This window comes from Chelonia mydas, chromosome 6 (assembly GCF_015237465.2).
Source record: "Chelonia mydas isolate rCheMyd1 chromosome 6, rCheMyd1.pri.v2, whole genome shotgun sequence".
Classification (NCBI taxonomy): Eukaryota; Metazoa; Chordata; order Testudines; family Cheloniidae; genus Chelonia; species Chelonia mydas.
In genome coordinates this window covers 113,630,846-113,654,454 of record NC_051246.2, presented here as the reverse complement: position 1 = coordinate 113,654,454, position 23,609 = coordinate 113,630,846, and the positions used below count along the sequence as shown (strand labels likewise).

Genomic DNA, 23,609 nt, shown 5'->3' with positions numbered 1-23,609 from the left:
GGGCTACCTGGGGCCACTGTGGGTGCTGGGGTGGGGGTGCGGGGTCAGCAGCAGTACGCTGCCCGAGACCCCCGCTGGTGCGGGGAGCTTGCTGCAGTGCACGGCCTGGAACCTCTGCTGGTGCTGGAAGGGGGATGAGCAGCGGCGTGCGGCCTGGGACCCCCGCTGGTGCTGGGGGTGTGGGTTTGGTGAGGCTGGCAGGCTCCATACCTGGCTCTGCGCCTCCCACCTGAGCAGCAGCACAGCTTGGGTGCGGGATGGGGCAGGGGAGGTGGGCAGTGCTTATCTGGGGGGCTCCCCGGAAGTGGCGACATCCCCCTCGCTCAGCTCCTAGGCGGAGGCATGGCCAGGCAGCTCTGCACGCTGCCTCCACCTACAGGCACCCCCCGCCTACCTTTCCGCAACTCCCATTTCCCAGCCAATGGGAGCTGCGAAGCCCGTGCTCTGGGCGGAGGCAGTGCACAGAGCTGCTTGGCCACTCCTCCGCCTAGGAGCTGAGCGAGGGAGATGTTGCTGCTTCTGGGGAGCACCCCAGGTAAGCCGCACCCAGAGCCCGCTTCACCCTGTCCCGTGTCCCAACCCCCTCCACTCTCACACCCAAATTCTGCTGCTGCTTTGGGGGGGAGCACAGTGGCCCGAGACTGCCCCTGCAGCAGCTGGTGTGACTGGCACAGGAGCTGCCTGAACTGCCCCTGGGCCAGGTGCACCAGCCACTGCAGAAGTCACAGAGGTCTCACAAAGTCATGGAATCCGTGACCTCCATGACAGACTTGCAGCCTTAATAATAACTGAAGTTAACTAATCAAATTGTTTTATGGAATTATTTACAGGAATGCATTAAAATAGTTAGCATTTGTCACAGTTCAGGGCAGCTGTACCTGTATTCCCCCTCATGGTCCAGTAAGGGCACCCACTCTTAGGCTTCTGGCTCCCCAGTCGTCACCTCTCTTGGACAGAGACACATGTCTCCCTTCTTCCTAATGAGGATATCTCCGGGCTGCAAGTTCCATGCCTACACTGTGAATTCCCAGCAACTCAGACTGCTTTGGCAGGCCTGTTTTGCCTTCTCCTTAGAGGTTATAAACGGCATAATTGCCCTCAGTTAAGTTACCGCATAACACTTTCTAAGCAATTTTTTCTTAAGGTAAAAGCATTACAGAGAAAACATATTAAAAACAATAAAAGAATCCAAATGCGTGCTGACAAGGTTACCAGAGATCACTGCAACACCCACAAAGGCTCTGGCAGGTGAACAGTCCTTCAGACCCTACCAAAGGGGGTTTTCTGTGATCACAAGTCCATCACAGCTGTTAGCTCACAACAGGCACACGGATTAAAAGTTTAGTTCTTCCTTTGTACAGCCTGAATCTTTGATTTGGGAAGAGGTAATTCGTAAACAATCAGTTTCTTCTCCTCAGGTCCCTAGTTTCAAAAGGCTGGATTTTTGAATAACTTGAGGTGTTACATGTGCATATCCCTCCCCTTAGAGATTTCTTGGGAAACCCACTTCATTTTAAAAGTTTGCAGTGTTTCAAATAGTCCTTTGAAGCTCATAGCACTTACCAGGGTTTACATTAGTCAGGTCTCCTCTAAGACACATAATCCCCATATAATATGTAAACATTTGCATTTTTAATACAATGAAGGTTTAACTTAATTCAGTAAAGTATGTTCAAGATATTGCAGGAAATGGCCATATCTGCCACAACACTGTATTAGCCTAATATAATACATAATTATTCATACACTTTATTGATGCACATTGTATAATTTTATAAAATGTGTTGCCAAAAGGCTTATTTGACCATGGCGTTGAAAGTGTTCACCAGGAAATATTATCTTCCCCTCACTTACGTGCTGTTTGAGTATGGGTTAGTATACGTGCCCCTCATGCTAAATATAAGAAATCAAGAAAAAAATATGTCCTCTTTTTTTCCGTAGGATGAAATTGACTGTTACATTAAAAGGCTCCCCTTCCCATTCCTGCAGTATATAAGAATAGCATTTGTATAGGAATTATTGAATATCCATTGATTTATTTTTCTTCTGTGATATATTTATTCAGTTAATGTGTTAAATGTTATGTTTGGCACTCCTGACTAATTAAAAAAACCAAAAACTCTAGACTTTGAACACTTCCATCTGGTATAGGAATTTATTAGTCACAGATTAGAATTGGTGACATTTTAAATTCTTTTGTTTTTCTACTTAAAATTTTAATGACTGAGTGTGATAACTTTTTGCAACATTTAGATTGGAAATGTCTTGTAAAATTAATTTTCATTTTCTAAATGTATTTCAATTTGTCACAAATTCAGAATTATTCATTTTATTCCAAAATATATCCTGGGAATTCTTTTTTGTATTATGCCATCTATTAACAGTGGTAATCCAAAACTCGAGAGAGAGGTCATTTAGGGGTGAGGGCAGCAAAGCGGAGAACTAGAAAAACAAAAATCAGAATTCCACTGGAAAGTGACATTATTTTATTAAAATTCTCTCTCAAAAACAAATGAAGCTAGAAAACTGCCAACATTCAGTTATTCAAGCATGCATTAAACTTGGCTTTAAAACCAGTATTATTGCTTAAAATAAACTCTGTATATAAATTCAGCATCCTTTTTCTGCTAAACCACATTCAAAGACTCCTAAAAATTCATTACTTACCTAATATTTCTCCATGTAAGAAATTACTGTAGTTCCCATAAGGATATTATGCAACTGTGGTGGAAAGGGAGGTGTGTCCCCAAGACACTCTGTAAGAAGTGACTCATGTGATCAAAAAGTTTGAGAATCCCTGCCATAAATATCTTTCCAGTCATGAATGCCCCTCTCTGAACTATTCCCTTCAGGAGTTTCCTGGTAATAGCCAGATACCCTGTAGCCACTGGCAGGGGTGCTGGAACAATTTGTGCAGTGGGGGTGCCATTGAACCAAACTGTAAACCCTGTATATGATGAAAATGATTTCAAGTCAGGGGGTGAGGCACCAATGGCTGCTGGAGCTTCCAGGAGTGAACCAGGTGTCTATTAGTGGCAACAGGCAGTACTGCAACTTGCAGTATCAGCTACACACTATAGTACCTAGTGTGGCTGATAGCTGTGGAATTATTGATCAGGTTCAGGTGCAGCAGCTCCTAGTGACCAGCTGCCTCGGCTCTTTATTTTGCTTCACTTGACTATTCACAATTTTACAGTAGTAGCCTAGCTGGAGAAGTACACTTCTTCTTCCAATAATCCTTGAGACAATTAACTTCTGTTCTCCTGCCTTTTCTACGTAATTGTATCTTGCACAAATTTCTCACTTTCTTCTACTCTTTTTTTACTGTACAGTTACAGGTTAGCTGCTGAAATCACATTTGTCTCCATTAAAACTGATAAAGGGGATTCCTAGGCATTCACTTTTCACTTTTGCTTGTTCTAATACAAAATGTAATTATTAATTATTATTATTATAATAAATATATTTACTTTAATTTTTTTCACTCTTTTGGCAGAAAATCTGATCAGAATAGTTATGGACATTAGTCCTCCTCCCTGTGACTTGCATGCTTTGGTGCCAGAAATGACATAAATGAGTTTTAAATATTTCACTCCAGAACTAGTTAGAATGCTGAATGCTTTTTCTGTCATTACAACAGAGCACAAGTACCACATATCAAAAGACAGAGGAGAAGTGGGAAACAATTAGACTTGCCTCTTATGAGGACAGCTTAACAAAAAATATGTTTTGCTTTATTTCATAAAGCAGTTTTTTGTTCCTTTTGATACTGATCCAGAAATGCTGATGGGTATGCAAGGCTTAAAGCAGTTTTTATATTAAAGGCAAGGTCCCTTGTTTTACTTCCCTGAAAGAGGGCACCGTGCATCTCCAAGCAAATGACTTTGATCCGAGAGAGAGAGAAAAATCTATTTTGCAAAGTATCCCTGACAGATTCCTCTACTCTTCATGTAGCTATATTTAAAACAAAAATGGAATAGCAATTTCTATCATGAAAACGCTATGGTCTACTTGACTTTTAGAAAGAAGCTTTCTATCAAGGAGTGTAGTATTAAATCAGGAGAGAGCCTTAAGGGATTGGTGTAGGTAATAGAATCTGTTTTATCTGATCAAACAGAGATAGATGATAGTTAATTTACAAGAAAACTTTGAGATTATACTTGTATATGTACTCACTTTGTCATGCTCAGTTAATCTGTCTGAAGGCTATGAAGGAATCACCAGCTGAGATGCCTACTGGTATGCTCAGGCTGTTTTGACTCAATTCAGTTAATTTGACCATCTCTAACAAGTAACTTTTTTTCTTACGTCTCAGCTAAGGCTATGGCTACTCTGGCACTTTACAGCGCTGCAACTGTCTCGCTCAGGGGTGTGAACCCCCCACCCCGAGCGCAGCAAGTTACAGCACTGTAAAGCGCCAGTGTAAAGCTAATCCTCTGTAAAATAATCCCCTCATGGAGGTGGAGTACCAGGAGTGCTGGGAGAGCTCTCTCCCAGTGCTGGCGCGTGACCACACTCGCACTGCAAAGCGCTGCTGTGGGAGCACTCCCATGGCAGTGCTTTGAAGTTTCGTGTGTAGCCATGCCCTTAGTCTTGATTGCTTTAATTAATTCTCCTTTTGAACCCTTTCTGGGTTGTTCCATATGTAAAGTTTTCTAAAAGTATTATTTTTTGACTCATTAGTTTTACAACGGTGAGGCATAGATGATGATTTAGATTACTAAAAGTGGCCCAGGTTTAGTTCCTACATTAACTTTTACCTTATGTACTAAGGGATATTGCTCTACATATATTTGAGTCATGATTAGACTTAAAATTGAGGTACTGACCATTTGTGGTCATAGAAATTAATTCTATGTTTCTATTCACAAGAGAAAGATGGTGGATTTGATGCCATAGCCAAGTTCCAACAGACATGCCCTGTCCACAAAAATTATTTCTATAGTTTCAGTGGAATAAGGGATTCCCCACTACCTCTCTTGAAAGCTGTAGAATATAGTGGTGCAGAATGGCTCGTTGTTTTTTGACTAGGTGAAGTCCAGTAGTGCATGAAGGGATGTCAATACATACTGATTTGTATAAACTGTAAAGTGCTTAACCATCCTCTGTGATTAAAGTGCAATATAAATGTATATGTGTTAAATATGTTTTAAACATGGCCTGGAGTTTTACATACATGGAAAACATGCTTGTCCTTTCTAAATCAGGCATGCAAGGCTTCAACCATGGTAAGATTAATCAAGCTTTATATTAAGGAACTTTGCAAGGCATCTGGGAAATGGCCTCTAATATATACATTTGCAATGTACTCAGCCAGAACTATTGTTTCTTGTGGGTACAGAAATATGAGGCTTTAGCAGTCAAACTGTGACAATATGATGCTCAGTTCACTGACTTAAGTAACAGTGTTTCTTGGATGTTTGTGACAACAAAACTTGTTTGAGGCAGAAAAATACAGAGCCGCATATTACAGATCTTAATACAGGCGGGCCATGAAGTCAACGTTTTCTACTTTTGCGGACTCTGCGATCTACAAAGAGTAACCTAATGCCAAAGGTTTGTATTGATACAGTAGGAATTGGCAGAATTGACATTACAGATAAAAGGAAACTTTATGTGCTCATAACCAAGAGGAATAGTTCCATGTTAAAATGAATATTGGCAACAACTAAAGCAGTCAATCTATTCTTTTGATAAACCTGTCTAGTCAAATAGTTCCTGAAGTGCTGAACTTCTGTTGAGAAATTTGTTGCCTCTTTTTAAAGGCATTGGAATATTATTGTAAAAACACAAACAAAACAAAAAACTTGATACTGTAATAAATATTGATACATATGGAGTGGTTTGTAGAGGATTAGAAAGCATATTTCAAGTAATTCTTAATTTTACAAATCCCTTCAGTATTGTTGTGAAAAAAGCTCGGTGCTGTTTTGCTGAGCTTCAAGTAAACTTGATTAACTACCCATTGTATTAAAAACAAAAACACCTGCTCCCTCGCCTCCCAAAAGAAGAAAAACCCTTAATCATCTATCAATTTTTAATTGCTTTTGAACTTTTTTTACTAAATGACAAATATATAGTTATTGTAGTTTGTAAGAAAGGAAATTAAACTTACAAAAAGCTGATTTGTTAAAGAGTGATTGTAATTTGTACAGATACAGTTGTAGTTTTGCAGCGAAAACCATCTGAATTAAAAAAAAAACAAAAAAATACCCCTTGCTAATAAGATTGATACTTTATTTTTAGGTGGGCGTCAGACCCAAAATCAAAGAAATGGAATAAGTATACCCGTGGAGAAACGTACAGAGAATGGGGTATGTAACAAATGATAAATACAGTGTGGTTTTTTTTTTTTTTTTTTGAAAATTGCCATTTTAAAATTTAACACTATCTGTTAAATTCATCTTATAGCTGGGAACTGCAAGAAATATCCTGAAGCTTAAGATTCGATATTGTATTTTTGAAAGGGAACGGGAGAGTACAGTTTAACTCTTAGAACATAGAGAATAGCTTGTCCTCCAGAAAGTTTAATCTTCTCCTCAGTCCCACGAAAGCAGCCTAATGTCCTGCCAACTGCTGATTGTGTCCTTTTGGTTTCCCGCCTCTCCTCCCCTGCCTGTTTGATAAAGAACCACCCAGATTACTATTTTCAGAGTAGCAGCCGTGTTAATCTGTATCCGCAAAAAGAACAGGAGTACTTGTGGCACCTTAGAGACTAACAAATTTATTAGAGCATAAGCTTTATTTGCAAACCTGAAGCAAATACTCTCCAGCAACCACATACCACACACCACACAACAAAAACACTAACCCAGGAACCTATCCTTGCAACAAAGCCTGATGCCAACTCTGTCCACATATTTATTCAAGTGACACCATTGTAGGATCTAATCACATTAGCCATGCCATCAGGGGCTCGTTCACCTGCACTTCTACCAATGTGATATATGCCATCATGTGCCAGCAATGCCTCTCTCTGCCATGTACATTGGCCAAACCGGACAGTCTCTACGCAAAAGAATAAATGGACACAAATCTGACATCAGGAATCATAACATTCAAAAAAAAAAAAAAAAAGAGAACACTTCAGCCTCTCTGGCCACTCAGTAAAAGACTTAAGGGTGGCAATTTTGCAACAGAAAAGCTTCAAAAACAGACTCCAACGAGAAACTGCTGAGCTTGAATTAATATGCAAACTAGATACCATTAATTTGGGTTTGAATAGAGACTGGGAGTGGCTGGGTCATTACACATATTGAATCTATTTCCCCATGTTAAGTATCCTCACACCTTCTTGTCAACTGTTTAAATGGGCCATCTTGATTATCACTACAAAAGTTTTTTTTCTCCTGCTGATAATAGCTCATCTTAATTCATTAGCCTCTTACAGTTTGGCAACTTCCATCTTTATCTATCTATCTTCTTGCTATATGTTCCATTCCATGCATCCGATGAAGTAGGCTGTAGTACACGAAAGCTTATGTTGTAATAAATTTGTTAGTCTCTAAGGTGCCACAAGTACTCCTGTTCTTTTTTCCAGATTACTTTGAGACAGTGGTGTCCCTCAGCACCACTTAGCCAAACAACTGTTCTTACATAAGCTGCTTCTCTACTGCTGGTTCCTGATTTAGCAATCATGTTAAAGGCCTGTCAAAATTGAACCATATATCTATGGATTAGGTGCCTTTTTAGACAGCGGTGAAGTAGGTTGCGTTTTCGTGCTAGCTGAAAGTTTCGACATGCCGTATTTCACAGCCACTTCTATTTATATTGTTTTATGCCTTGTAATAGCAGATTGTTTTTTTTTGTTTTGTTTTTTGTTCCTGTGTTTAACTTAGTAAAACTTCAAAGTTTGAAGGTTCTCACACATAAATAGCATTGTGGAGATTCCCTGTTTGTTGTGTTTCAGTTATTTCCACATTTAAACTTCCTCTTTACAAGTAAAAATAACGCTTTTCTGACCACCAAGCCTAAAAAACTCAAACCTGGGACCTGAAATCACTGGTACATAGGACTGGAAAGGACCTTCTGGATCGTCAAGTCCAGTCCTATATTGCCACAGGCAACCCATGTCATATAATCCCATTCATAAGTTTATCAAGCTCCATCAAAATTGGACAGGAAGTTTGCTTCCATTACTGCAATTGGAAGGTTGGTCCAGAACCTCACTCTGTTGATGGTTAGAAACATTCTTCTAATTTCCAGCCTAAATTTATTCATAGGCAGTTTATGTCCAAATGTTTGTGCCAACGTTGTCCTTTAGCTTAAATAGCTCTTCTTCGAGTGCTGTCCCTGTGGGTGCTCCACTCCAGGTGACGGTGGGTCCTGGCGCTGTTGATCGGAGATCTTCGGTAGCAGTGCCTGGTCATAATGCACATGCTCAGCTGCTGTCTCGTGGTCTTGTTAGAGTCTGCCTGAGTGCGCGCCCCCCTCAGTTCCTTCTCAACCGTCCTTGACTGAAGACGGGACTCGGGGCAGTGCTGATCCTCTTCCCTGGTCTCTGAAGGAAACAATTACAAATAATATAGAAATAGTTAGTTAGTAACATCCCAGTTGTTTCTCTTCCCTTAGAATAGTTACTTAGTTAAAAAAAAAAAAAAAAATAAAACCCACCCTTTTTTTCCTCAAGCTTGTCTCCCGCGGAGACACTCTCCCCGGCACTCCAAGCTCAATAATGCCAGGGGCTTCAGGATTTAAGAAATGTGCTTCCTGTAAGGACTTTATGCCATGGTCCGATGGACACTCACATTATGTGAAGTGCCTCGGCGAGACACACGACCCTGCTAAGTGTGTCCACTGCACGAGCCTCAAAACCAGGGCTCGTCGTGACACGGACCTGCGGCTGAAAATGCGGCTGCAGAAATTTCTGCATGAGAAGCCTCTGGAGACGGACACTGTCAAACCCTCTACCCCTCGCTTCCCGGCCAGGTCCGAACCAATTGGAAGCATGGCTTCACCCTCTCAGGCGGAGAGGCAAGAAGCCCAACTGTTTCCGAGCAGAGACTTTCACAAGGGTAAGGGGTCTCCTGCGAGATCCTTACCCTCAGAGCTGTCAGTGCCGAAGTCAGGCGCCTCCAACCATCCTGCCACCTCAGCCATGGCTCTCATGGAATGTAGAGGCCGGGACCCGACTTCCCGTGCAGGGAAGATCTCCTTGGCACCGACCCCTTCAGCACCAAAAATAGACCCAGTGCCGACAGTGCGCTCTACTCTGGTGCTGATAAGAACGTTGGCACCGAGCCTGCCTGCTGCTCACATGACAGCAGCAGACCTCCCACAGGGTGCATACAAGAGACCTGCAGCACTGGGAAAAGCCAAGCAAAAGTCTGTGCACGTCTCTGAGCACAGATCACATGCAGCAGACTCAGATCCTAGGGAACAACAGTTCCTAAGTCAAGATGACCTTTCAGTGGCACCTGAGCCTAACTCTCCACTCCTGGACACACAGTGCTCACTCTTTGACCAGCCACTCTCCCCACCTGACCTGGCTACCTTTATTGACAGCGAGCCTGATATGCAGCAACAGCAGGAGTTCTCCCCACCTGCCTCTCCTCCTCCACCGGAACCTTTTACGCCTCAGATCACGATTAACAACCACCAGCCTCAGTTTCCCTACTTCGCCCTCCCTGTGGGCGGCACCTAACTTTTCCTACCCAATGCCTTGGCCTCACTGGTACCCTTGGCCAGCTCCTACTGCCACTCACCTTCATGCTTCTTCCACCAGACCACAAGCTCCTTCTGTGCCTCCATCTTCATCTACTTCTAGACTGCCTGAACCCCCCTCTGAAGAGGTGGGCCAGGAACTATACCCTGATTCGCCGACTCCTAACTCTCTATCAGCTCCAGACAGAGCTCTCATGCCTCTGCCTCCACAGAATGTGGACGACCTCAAACAGTTCCAGGAACTTTTCAAGAGGGTGACACTCAGCCAAGACAACCCTTTAGAGCAGGTCCAGGAGACACAACACAAACTCCTCAAAATCCTACAACCACCTCTGCGCCCTCAGAGATTGCTCTTCCCATAAATGAAGCACTCCTAGAACCAGCTGACATACTCTGGCAGACCCCAGCCTCTATCTTACCAACTTGCAAAAAGGCTGAACGCAAATATTATGTTCCTGCTAAGGCCGTAGACTTCTTATTCTCTCATCCACAACCAAATTCTCTGGTAGTGGATGCAGCGACTCAGAGGATGAAACAGCCGCACTACCGGCCCACCCAGCAAGACAAGGACCTCAAATGTCTTGACACCTTTGGCTGCAGTGTTTATACCTCCTCCACTCTGCAATTCAGAATTGCAAACTATTCCGCCCTACTTGCAAGCTATGATTTTGATAACTACAATAAACTCTTTGATTTTACCTCCCATATTCCAGAGGACAGGAGAGCAGACTTTAAGTCAGTCCTTGTTGAGGGCCAGTTTGTTTCCAGAACAGCTCTACAAGCATCTCTGGACATGACGGATACCGCTGCTCGCACTACTGCGACTGCTGTGGTTATGCGCAGATCTTCCTGGCTGTCTGCATCAGGTATCCCCAAAGACTTGCAGACCAAAGTGGAGGACCTCCCCTTTGACAAAGACAAACTTTTTTCCAAGAAAACCGACGAAGTCCTTCACACCATGAAAGACTCTAGAGCGACCCTGCGCACCCTGGACATTTACTCATCCCTTCCCAGGAGACAACAATATCAACCTTACCAGAGGCCATGCACACAACAGTATCACTAGCCTCAGAACAGACCATACGATATACCCAGGAATTGCCCTAGACCTCCTAGGCGCAGACAAAACCGAGCGCAAACAGCTACCTCCCACCCATCGGGAAATAAACAACAATTTTGAAGCGTTGGTTGAGGGTCTGCATGACGACTCCTTGACTCCACTGCCTACTTACCCATTTGGCCACCGCCTTCAGGTTTTCCACTATGCCTGGCAGCAGATTACACAGGACCGTTGGGTCCTAGAAATAGTTCAGTCTGGTTACTCTATCCCTTCCCCATCTGTCTTCAGGGACCCCTCTCAAGAGCACCTACTTTGCGCAGAAGTGGATCATCTTCTATGGAACCCGTGCTGACACAACATCGAGGAAAAGTGCTCTACTCCCACTACTTTCTGACCCAGAAAAAGACCAGGGGATGGAGGCCTATACTAGACCTACGCTGACTGAACAAATTCGTAAGAGTACAGAAATTCAAAATGGTCACACTGGGCACAATAATACCTCAGCGGGGACTGGTTCACAGCCCTCGACCTACAGGACACCTATTTTCATATATCCATTCATCCAGCCCACAGATGCTTCGTGTGATTCACAATTGGACATGACCATTTCCAAAACAGCGTACTCCCTTTTGGACTCTCCATAGCACCGAGAGTATTCTCCAAGTCCCTAGCCGTAGTCGTGGCCCACCTCCGCAGACACGGGATCATACTTTTTCCCCTACCTAGACGATTGCCTCATCAAGGGCAACTCATACGACAAGATGCTACAAGCTACCCATTTCGCCATCTCCCTCTTCCACAGCCTGGGCCTGCAAATAAATGTCCAAAAATCCACCCTGACGCCTACACAGCAGATTGAATTCATTGGAACTCACCTGAACTCAATTCGAACCAGAGCCTCACTACCACACAACAGATTCCTCACTATCCTATATCTCATACGCATGCTCTCTGTTCATCCCAGGATACAGGCAAGAATTTGCCTACTGCTCCTTAGCCACATGGCAGCCACCACCTTCGTGGTCCAGTATGCCAGGCTGCACATGAGATGTCTTCAGGGTTGGCTCAACTCAAACTACAAACCCAGCAGGCACAGCCTCTGCATGCTGCTGACTCCTCCAGCGAACGTACTAGCTTCCCTGCAATGGTGGATAAGACCAGAGAACCTTTGCATGGGAGTTCCCTTCCAACAACAATCCCCCATGCTCATGCTCACCATGGATGCTTCCCTGGTCGGTTGGGGAGCGCATCTGGGGGGACACACAGCACAAGGCCGCTGATCCATGCCAGATATGCGTCTACACATAATCCTCCTAGAGCTCAGAGCAGTGAGACAAGCCTGCCTTCACTTTCTTCCCCTCATAAAGAACAAATCTATCCGGGTCCTAACGGACAATATAGCACGTATGTTTTACATCAACAGACAGGGGGAAGCACAATCACACTCCCTATGCATGGAGGCCATCCGATTATGGAATTTGGTGCATACTACACCACATACAAATTATTGCGTCGTACCTACCTGGCTATCACACCACTACCACCAATACATTCAGCAGACACTTCTCCAAAGAACACGAGTGGGAATTGCACCCCACGATACTACAACAGCTCTTCTACCAATGGGGCATCCTGTCAATAGACCTCTTTGCCACAACCCAGAGTTGCAAATGTCACCTATTTTGCTCCAGAGCGGGATTCTGGACTGCATCCCTAGGAGGTGCGTTCCTCATCCCGTGGAACAACTCTCTCATGTATGCCTTTCCACCAATCCTTCTGATACAGAGGCTCCTGCAGAAGATCAGAGATGACAAGGCCCAGGTCATACTCATTGCCCCAGCTTGGCTGAGACAGACATGGTATCCTTACCTGCTCCACATGTCCGCCCATCCTCAATGGACTCTCCCCAACAGACCAGATCTGCTTTTTCAGGACAACGGACGAATTCTTCACCCTCAGCTCCAGAAACTCCTCCTGACAGCATGGTTCCTTCATGGCTCCAGACCCACGAATTAGCCTGTTCTGAGCAAGTCCGATATGTCCTCCTGCATAGTAGAAAAGACTCCACTCGTAAAACTTACCTGCAGAAGTGGAAGCGCTTTTCCCTGTGGTGGTCAAACACTTATCACCCCATAGCATGACCCTCCCTAATATTCTAGACTACCTTCTGAAACTAAAACAGGACGGACTCTTGCTCAGCTCTATCGGGGTACACCTAGCGGCCTTTAACACCTTCCATGATTTGTTAGATGGCTATTCACTTTTTGCCCACCCACCATAAAACGCTTCCTCATGGGCCTACAAAATCTCTATCCTGAGATTTATCCATCGGCAGCTGCATGGAATCTCAATCTCGTTCTTCGCGGTCTTATGAAACCTCCATTCGAGCCCTTAGCTACCTCATCTTTTCTTCATATGTCCATGAAGGTAGCTTTCTTGGTTGCTATAACATCAGCAAGGAGGGTAGGGGAAATAAGCTCCCTGATGGCCTACCCTCCCTACACAACCTTCTCTAAAGACAGAGTTACCTTGCTACCACACCCTAAATTTCTCCCTTAGGTGGTGTCCACCTTCCACCTTAACCAATCAATATACTTACCTACATTCTAACCCAAACCTCATGAGACTCCACATGAAGTGACTCTGCACACCCTCGACGTCAGACAAGCAGTTGCCTTCTACTTAGACAGGACTAAACCATTTCGTAAATCCTCGCGATTATTTGTCTCCACCACCGAGAGATCAAAGGGTGCAGCAATTTCTAAACAACGACTTTCCAAATGGATCTCCGACTGCATCAGATCCTGTTACTACATTCAGAATGCTCAACTGCCTGAAGGCATCAGAACTCCTTCTACTTGAGTCATGTCAACATCCGTTGCCTTCCTCCGTAATGTACCCATTCCTGATATCTGTAAGGTGGCCATTTGAACACACATTTACTAAACACTATGCTCTCACGCAGGATACCACGGCAGACACCACAGTAGGCCATACAGTACTGTCTACAGTACTCACTGCCACAACTCCAAAGTCCCACCAGCCTTAGTGGGTACTGCTTCACATTCACCTGGAGTGGAACACCCACAGGGACAGCAGTCGAAGAAGAAGAGAAAGTTACTCATGTTGCAGTAACTGAGGTTCTTCGAGATGTGTGTCCCTGTGGATGCTCCACTACCCGCCCTCCTCCCCTCTACTTTAGAGTACTATTCTGAGGTCTCCACGGTAGAGAAGGAACTGAGGGGGCTGCGGGATGCGCGCGCTCAGGCAGACTCTGAGACCGTGAGACAGCACCTGAGCGCGTGAATCCTGACCAGGCACTGCTACCGAAGATCTCCGATCAACAGTGCCGGGACGCACCGTCACCTGGAGTGGAGCACCCATCTCAAAGAACCTCAGTTACTGCAAGGTGAGTAATTTTCTCTCCTCCCTCCCTGCTGTTTACCTCCTAATGCAGAGGTGGGCAAACTATGGCCCGCGGGACCGTCCTGCCTGGCCCTTGAGCTCCTGGCTGAGGAGGGCTAGCCTCCGTCCCTTCCCCTGCTGTCCCCCCTCCCCTGCAGCCTCAGCTCGCAGTGCCACCAGCGCACTGGGCGGCGGGGCTGTGAGCTCCTGTCGGGCAGCGCAGCGGCATGGCTGGCTCTGGCTGGGCAGCACAGCTTCCAGTCCTGCTGCTGTGAGCGGCGTGGTAAGGGGGTGGGGAGCAGGGGCGTTGGATAAGAGGCAGGAGGTCCCAGGGGGCAGTCAGGGGACAGGGAGCATGGGGCAGTTGGATGGGGTGGAGGTTCTGGGAGTGGGGGGGCAGTCAGGGGATGGGGAATGGGGGGATTGGATAGGGGTGGGAGTCCCCAGGGGCCTGTCAGGGGGCAGGGGTATAGATGGGGTCGGGGCAGTCAGGGGACAGGGAGCAGGGGGCGATTGGATGGCACGGAGGTTCTGGGGAGCGGGGGTGGTCGGAACAGGCGATGATTGGATAGGCGTGGGAGTCCCGGGGGGCCTGTCGGGGGTGGGGATGTGGATAGGGGTCGGGGCAGTCAGGGGACAGGGAGCAGGCAGGGTTGGATAGGGGTGGGGGATCCCGGGAGGGGGCGGTCAGGGGACAAGGAGCAGGGGGGTTGGATGGGTTGGGGGTTCTGAGGGGGGCCGGGGACAGGCTGTTTGGGGAGGCACAGCCTTCCCTACCCTGCCCTTCATAAAGTTTCAGGGTAGCTCCCCAAATCCTGTCCTCCGTATGCAGGAACACCACACTAGTTCCACTTCATCTGGGACCTCCTATGCCTCTGGAAGCAGAGAGTCACACACACAATTTTCCCTTTAATCACCACCTGTTGACAGTATTAAAGTCGATGAAAGTATGGCTTTGTGTCCAATTTAGCATGCAGATGTTAATTTTACATTTATGACTCAGGTTCATAACATGATAAATGGTTGATTTAAGTTTTTGTAAAAAGATTTTCGTGTCAGTGTTTAAATAATAATAATTAATAATAAATAAATAGTCAAACTTCTGCTTTTAGCCACAAAGGAAGAATTTATAATGAGCTGTTTAAACTCATGTGAAACATGGCAATTTGTGTTTGAATTCAAGATTTCCCATCAATAAGCACTAAATCCCATTGACATTAAGAACTGATTTAAGTTCTTGTGGTATATATAAAAATACACATGCTAATGATATGAATGATGCAAGTGCTGAGAAGCATAGAAAACTAAGATTCTGTTTGTGACAAGTTTCAAACTGCAGGGGGAGGAGGGAAGGACGTGGTTTCAGGCTCAAGGATTTAATAGGCTTATTCTTACGTAATGCATTAGGCTTATTCATTGTTACTGAAATGCTGAATATTGTACTGCTCTAGAATAAATACAATACAATGGAACACTGAAGAAGCTTACAAAACTTAGTTAGCAAATTTTCTATAATCAGGTATATTTTTACTGTACTCTTATTGTGTTACCATTATTGAAATATTGATTTTGCCAAATATAATTAACTGGAGAAAGCTGAAAGTGTAACTGATGCATAGAAAGCTGTGTAGTAGGATTAAAATGTTTGTCTTGGTGTTTAAATCAATACTGCTGGATGAAATCACAGTAAATCTGTTTTATTAGAGTCAGCTTGAATAATTTTATGGTATTAGTCATGTGTGCAATTGCTTTTCTGTTCTGTGAAGCTCTCTCTGTTTGCATGATCACTACTGATGATCAAAAGTAGTGGTGATTTTAAAGTCAGGAGGAAAACTACTGTTTGATTTTTATCAGATTATTTTCAAAAGGGAGACTTCAATATTAATAGTAGAGCAAGTCTCCTCAAAAGGTCAAACATACATTACTATAAAAGTAATATTTATCATCCATAAGAATGAAACAAGGTCTATGTAAGGTAGCATTTGTTGCCAGGTTCTTCTTAGGTGCCAGAGACTGAGTATAGGTTGTCGTGGCCTGGCTTTTGTTTCCAGTCTTACCAACTTTTCCTCCTTGGAGGAGAGAATTGCATTTTTCTCATGACATGACTTCTCCCCGTCCCTATGGATACGAGATTTATACATCTAGATTTCTTCCCCTTTCCTGGAGCCATGGGGAAGAGGGTGGCTTCTCAAGATCAGTTCTTCTTTCCTCTGTAAAATACCAGATTTCCAATTTCCTCAGTGGAAAATTGTATTCCTGAATTGAATGTAAGATTAATATTTTTAATTATATGATTAGACTTTTTGCCTTATTGCCAACCTTATGAATAACATTGGAAAACTCTACTGTTTCTGTTATTTTAGTTTGTTAATGTGGCCTTTGTTATGAGAAGATGGAACAAATCAAGGTTGTCCTTCAAAAGGTTAAATTGTGTAAAATAGCTATCTTGAGAACATGACTAAGACAAAGCGGAGCCAAAAAGTCCTAATTAGTGTAATAATGAGTTTATTTCAAAATTTGCCATTTGAGAAGGTGTATGGCTGTCCTAAGATTTAAGTCATGTTATGAATAGAGTGTTACTTTATAGCTGGCTTGGCTGGTAAGATAATCTTGCCTTTCAAATTCTCACTTCCTAAATTTTTGAGAGGGGCCACTCTCATGATTAGGGCCCTACCAAATTCACGGTCATGAAAAATGCATCACGGACTGTGAAATCTGGTCTCCTCCTATGAAATTTGGTCTTGTGTGCTTTTACCCTATACAATACAGATTTCACGAGAAGATCAGTATTTCTCAAATTGGGGGTTCTGACCCAAAGGGAGTTGCAGGGAAGTCGCAGTATTGCCACCCTTACTTCTACGTTGCCTTCAGAGCTGGGCGGCTAGAGAACAGTGACTGTTGGCCGGGTGCCCAGCTCTGAAGGCAATATCCTGCCAGTAGCAGCACAGAAGTTAGGGTGGCAATACCATAACATGGTGTCCTTACCCCCTGCTGCCTCCCCCCCCCCCTCCCCCCCCACAAAAACCTTGTGATTCCCTCAGCCCTACAACTCCATTTTGGGTCAGGATACCTACAATTACAACCCTGTGAAATTTCACATTTAAATAGCTGAAATCATGAAATTTACAATTTTTAAAATCCTATGACAGTGTAATTGACCAAAATGGACTGTGAATTTGGTAGGGCCCTACTCATGATGGATCTAGCTTCTGGAACAGGGATGAGTATTGGATTTGGTACCAGGACAGCCTTGATTTTTCTTGGCTCAAGGGAGACTTACAGGTAGCAAAGTTTGAAAACCAGTGTTTTTGAGCAGAAGAGAGTAATCCTGATTCTGCTGCTGAATAACATTCACACTAATGAGTAGCTGCTTCTCTTTTCCTCTCACTCATATACCTGAGATAGTTTTGTCAAGACTTCAATATCCTAGCAGTCCACTTGCTTTATTTATATTAGTGTTTTCTGCTGTTGCTTTATATTAGTGGTTTCAAAACAATGGTCTGTGAAGAGCTGATTGCTCATATGGTGCCAGCTGCTTCTACAGGTATCTAGTATCAGAGGGGTAGCTGTGTTAGTCTGTATCCACAAAAACAACGAGGAGTCCGGTGGCACCTTAAAGACTAACAGATTTATTTGGGCATAAGCTTTCCTGGGTAAAAAAAACACTTCTTCAGATGCATGGAGTGAAAATTACAGATATATATATTTATGCCTGTATCTGTAATTTTCACTCCATGCATCTGAAGAAGTGTTTTTTTTACCCAGGAAAGCTTATGCCCAAATAAATCTGTTAGTCTTTAAGGTGCCACCGGACTCCTCGTTGTTTTTACAAGTATCTAAGCTCTTCATTGCAAATTTGTCTGGAAACAGGGAGGAACAACAATAATAGCAGAATCCACTAGGGGCCACTGTTAACACAGAAGAGGAAATGAGCCACCATTGGGAGTGGAGTTTCTGTCTGCCAGGAGGAAAAGTAGCTGGGGAGTTATTTGAGGGGACCAGAAAGAAGAGGACCAGGTGTCCAGTTACATCCAAATGAGAAGAGAGCCAAATGGATGTTGGAGGTACATGGTGAGAGGAGAAAGGGGCCAAGCACAGAAGAGCATGGTGGAGGGAGGCAGGGTGGGATGGGGGGGTGGTAGAAGTAATGCAGAATAAAAGTAGGTTAGTGTGATTCACATATCAAAAAGGACAAGGTGTTGATAACGTTAAATACAGATTAAAAATACTTTTTTTCATGTAGGCAATTACTGCAGTTGCACAGGGATGCTGTGAGAACACAAGTGGGACTGGAAGTGGCACCTGAGACAGTCTCTTTGTTAAGAAGTGACAACCACTAAAAAAAAAAATCCCTACTCTTCATCCTAACTCAGAATTTTTTGACACGAAAGCTTTCTCTAAGAAGAGGAAAGGAAGGCAGCGTATAGATTATAGAGTAGGTCTCGCTACAGTTTATTTTGCTTTTCTTAATGCCAGAACTCTCTCCTAGTTTGGAGAAGGGAGACGAGCTCAATAATCCTTCTCTTGGATGTATACTGGGAAGAACTTCTGCTACTGGGCAGTGTGGGACAGAACCTGAGGCTGATCTTACCTTCCCTAAGGGTTTTGGAGTCCTGCTAGGTAAATCATGTTAGTTTCAGTCTAGGGGAATCTCAAGGAAAAGAAGGAAACTCTATTTTCCTACCAACTGGAAGTTAGATTCCTTTAAGCTTCCCTAGTCTGGAAACCTCAGCCGAACCAGGAGATACAAATGGGAATTGATAGTATCTTTTAGTAGGCAGATGATGAAAGTTTGTTTTTAAGTTTTGACTGGTGAATGTTGTACCAACATCCTGACAAGCGGGTTGATTCAAATACTTTAGCGTGAGGAGGATGGAATAAGCAATCCAGTAGCTTCAGACTGGGAGAGATCTTCAGTTTTCAGATAGGAAAACAGTTTTTCCCTTCTAAGTTTATTTAGGCACTGAAGCAGCTATTCTTCGTATTTGATTTGACAGAGGGGAACATTAGAACTAAATCTAGATCTCCAAGATCATTTCTCCATATGGAATTTCTTACTCATCCTTCTGTTGGTAGTGAGGGGAGTGAAAGGATTGCCTCTCTGAAGAAGCAGCAGCAGCAATAAAGTTAGCTCTCAGATCTGTAGGTCCTCTAATACACCAGAGACCATGGCCATACACGAATGCTGAAAATTCTGGGAACTGAGAGAGCAAGACAGAAAGCAAGACAACAATTTAGAATTCTACCCTGGTGTACCAGGGTGCTTTTTGCTGCTGTAATGGCCAATATTTTATTATTTAAAAAAAAAATAAAATTGTTTGAGCCATTTTAATTTATTGTAATACCTTCTATTGTGGCTTCTTAAATGACAATGAAATTTAGGTTGATTTAGCATAATAGTTTATAAATCTTAAATATATGTACAGCTATATAGCTTTACATTAATACATGCAAATATGACAAGTTATTAAACCTAGGTATAGGACTTCATATGCAGCAGGATTTAAAAACAAAAATACTAGAAGCATTGTGGTGACATAATCCTGAAAACAATCTGTCTGTAACCTATAATTTTGTTGAAATGTTCCTGCTTAAAATGATAGCATAAACAAATGAAGTTACTGTCTGAAAAAATATGTAGTCTTTTCAGATTGATTCTAAAACTAGTGTGGGAGGGAGAAAAATAGTTACTATTTCTAGTGTAAGGAAATAAAAGAATGTATTTCCTTTAGCTACAGCTTTCCAGAAGATATCTAAGATCTTAAATAGGAATTCTATCTAAATATAGATAGTAGTAATCCAAATAACAGTTCACTATATGTGTTACTTCCCACTCCTACCCCACCCACACATACTTTTTTTCCTCCTCATTTATCAGGATTTTTTGTGAACCTAATTTGGAAAATTAAAAAAAACCGTGTAACCGTTTACTGAGCATAGGCTAGAGGTAATCAGTCTGAAGTACTGGCTCTATATAACATTCCATTCTGATTGTAGTAGAAATGAGCTGCTGTCAATTATGAGACTTGTGAAATTTTAGATCTTCAAGTATATGTCCTTATGGGTGCTCCATGTTTTGTATGCCCGTGCCTATGTGCCTTCGATTTGAGAGTTTCATCAGCATTGTCCATGGGTCTCTGCATGCTTCTTAAACATCCTTGTGCTCCACACAGTGGGTATGTAGGGAGAGACATACCCACTGCTGCTCAAGTTTCTTCTCAGTCTCCTGCAGCTACAGACAGAGCACTGTGATGTCCACTAGCTTACCTTTGCTTTGTGCATCTTTTTTTCCTCTTATTGTATTTCCTTTCTTATTTCTTCCTTTTGGCACAAGTTTTGTGCCCTTGTGCCCCTCTCTCTTCCCCACCCACCTTTGCTGGCCATGGCTAGGGCTGCTGCCCTCAGCCTTCCCTTACTTGCGGTCTTTTCTCCCTGTGTGTTATGCCCAAAACTGCAGGTTATGTCTGAAATCTGGTCTTCAAACCTACCAGATCTGCTAGAGGACTTTCCTCCTGCCAGAATAGCTAGGTGGCTGGCTAAGGCAGGAGCAGATGCAGAAGCTGGCTAGCATGGAAACAGGCATGGGGTAGAGCAGGAAGCAGGAGTGGGCTGGAGCAGGAGCACAGGCAGTCTATCTGAACTACTAGACATTGGAAATGTTCCTGGCCAGGTAGCAACATTGAGCAGACTAGAGAGACTGCTTCTTTTAGATTCCTATATATCTGCCTTGAAATCACATAGGTGGGTCATTGCCTATGAATTGACTGAACCGTGGTTGAATGGCATGGCCTATCACAAGACTTTCAGGTAATTGCCTTTGACTCATCTCACACTCTGGTCAGGGATGACTCATCAGGCTGAGGCAGGCTCTGGTTCAGAGGGGCCTCATGGATGAGTCCTCACAATCCCTTAATGATGGGCATTCCAGCTGCCTCAGAGAGTCCAACATCCTGTCAAACTGCAAGTTCTGCACTGGCTTCAAAAGCAGATTGAGGAAGCTGCGGGAGGACAGACTCAAGCTATTCCTAATGGAATGCTCACTCAGATCCATGGGATCTGACCCCTCCCCCCTTGGTACATTGGCCTTGGCCTCTCGCAGTACTGTGGCAACCTTCTCAACCTCTGCTCCAGTTCTGGGGAGCAAAGACCAAGATAAATCTTCTGAGGCCCCCCCCAAGACTTTCCAGTAAGAAGAAACCTCAGTCTCCTGATAGGGAGTTGGAGTGCCGGGAGAAATCCGCCCCTCAGTGGTCAGGGTCTGAGGAGACTTCGTGTCCTGCTCCATGTATGAACAAGGCTCCTGATTCTTCTGTCAACAAGAGACCAGTACAGCTGAAAAGATTGTCTAATCTAAAGTCCCTCAGCAAACAATCATACTTAACACTATCCTTGGTACCTTTGGAACCCTCTGAATGCAGGGGCTCCTCAAAGAAAACACAGGCTCTGACTTTGGCTGTGGGCATAAGGAGCATGTGGACAGCTTGTCCGTACCATCCCTGGTACCACTAGGCTCACATCAGATTGGAAAATACTTCCTGGATTTGCTTGTACTGACATCAGTCCTCTCCCTCAAGGACCTCTGCATAGCAGAGGAGCCCTTTTCCTCTCTCCTCATGAAAAGTTGGCTGCCAATACCCACTTAACCACTGGTACCAACTTGGCTGCTAGTACTGGCACCCCCTAGCTTCTCCGTTGGACACAGGGGATGACTTGTCTTCTGAATTGGATATAATCACCTAGGATTCAACTACATTTCCTTTCCAATGTCTGTCCCTACAATGTACCCTGAAGAGGAGACTCCGGGAGCCAGTCGTTGCCCTCCCAGCCAATCTTGGGAGGAGCACCCCTGGAGTCCTGCTCCATTTCCTTATTCCCCACCACACTGAGCATTTTGGAACACGTTTCGCCAACGTCAGAGTGAACTGGATCACTTGGTAAACTGAGCGCAAGTAAACAACAAGCATTTTAATACATAAATGTAAATGTATACATCTAGGAACAAAGAATGTAGGCCATACTTACAGGATGGGGGACACTATCCTGGGAAGAGTGGATAATCAGCTGAACGTGAGCTCGCAGTGCAATGCTGTGGCGGAAAGGGCAAATGAAATCCTTGGATGCATAAAGAGAGGAATCTTGAGTAGGAGTAGAGGGATTATTTTACTTCTGTATTTGGCACTGGTGCGACTGCTGCTGGAATACTGTGTCTAGTTCTGGTGTCCACAATTTAAAAAAAGATGTTGATAAATTGGAGAAGGTGCAGAAAAGAACCACGAGAATGATTAAAGGATTTGAAAACATGCCTTACCATGGGCAGACGATATAAGAGGCCAGAGGAGGCTAAGCCTCTCCAAACAGGATGCTGCTGCCAAAAGGGTGCCTGGGCTGTAGCCCCACTCCCGCTCATCCTCTTCTCCGTGGCCCCACCCGCGCTGCTCGTCTTCCTGACCATGCTCCGCCTCGTATCCCCGAGGTCCCACCCTCGCTTGCGCCGAGGCCTTGCCGCTCATGCCTCTCCACCCTCTCCCCCAAACTTCCCTCCTCCGTTAACTGTATGTTGGTTTTTATAAGGCTAGGAATTCAAAGTTTAAGTAGTCTATATTTTAGAAACCTTTTAAGCAATCCTTTTCTCTATCCTTTTTTCTCTAAGAAGCCTGGGGCTTTGCGGCTGTAGTAACTGATATGGAAAATATGTGTAGTACTTTCTGTATGCAGTAAAACAATTTTGGAAGGCGGGGAAAAGTTGAAGAGCAAAGAGCTTGGTCTAGAAAGAGACCCAGTTCTTCAAATCTGAACTACGTTAAACATTAATTAATGTAAACATGCAACATTAAATATTTCTAATGTTAAACTCTTACTGCCACTTGCAGTGTGAAAGAATATAAGTGTTATAACAGGCTGGCCTTCTAAGAAGGTCACACTTCTGGAGTTCTTTTTTAAAAACAAAACAAAAGCTGTCCCCAGGGTTTCTTATTCTGCCACCAGACTTCTGGGGAAGAGTCTGGAATGTCCAAAATCCAAACAAACAAGCTCATATAAAAATTTCATATAAAGAAATTAAAATTTTTAAAATACTGTGGGATTTCCAGAGTCTATGCACAAATCTGGACGTCAAAATGAAGTTCTTCCTGTTTTCTGGTGGAGACTGACAGCACTTCATCTTAGTGTCTCTTTTTTTAATGCAAAGAGGTTGTTTTTTATACTGCCTCCTTTCACAGAATGGTCCATAAATCTGAGTGACTGAGACTTAATTTCCCAGGATCCCTTCCCACTGGCTGAGAGATCTAGGAATCTTGTTTCTCCTACACTTCAAGGCTCTCCTCCTGGGCTCTGCACCAAGTTAGCAGCCTGGGTTCTCCTCAGATCACAAACTGCCACCCCAAGACCACTTCCTCTCTTTTAGTGGCTGCCTCCTAACTTTCCTGGATCTGAATACAGAAAACCCCCTGAAACGCAGTTTAATAGCCCAAGGCTTTCCTTT

General features: G+C 44.0%; 1 protein-coding gene across 11 annotated transcripts in view; it reads left to right on the top strand.

Moving 5' to 3' along the window:
• The window catches only part of PPP1R13B (protein phosphatase 1 regulatory subunit 13B), a 144,480-nt gene that overhangs the window by 72,064 nt on the left and 48,807 nt on the right, over positions 1 to 23,609 (top strand). For 9 of the 11 annotated variants that reach the window (XM_027825355.3, XM_043547997.1, XM_043547994.1 and 6 more), the window contains one exon: positions 6,247 to 6,314. In XM_027825355.3, coding sequence (XP_027681156.2) covers positions 6,247 to 6,314 — 68 coding nt within the window. Of the gene's footprint in view, positions 1 to 6,246; positions 6,315 to 18,081; positions 18,193 to 23,609 lie in introns of those variants that run through there. The other 2 variants (XM_043548001.1, XM_043547999.1) reach the window with 2 other exon arrangements.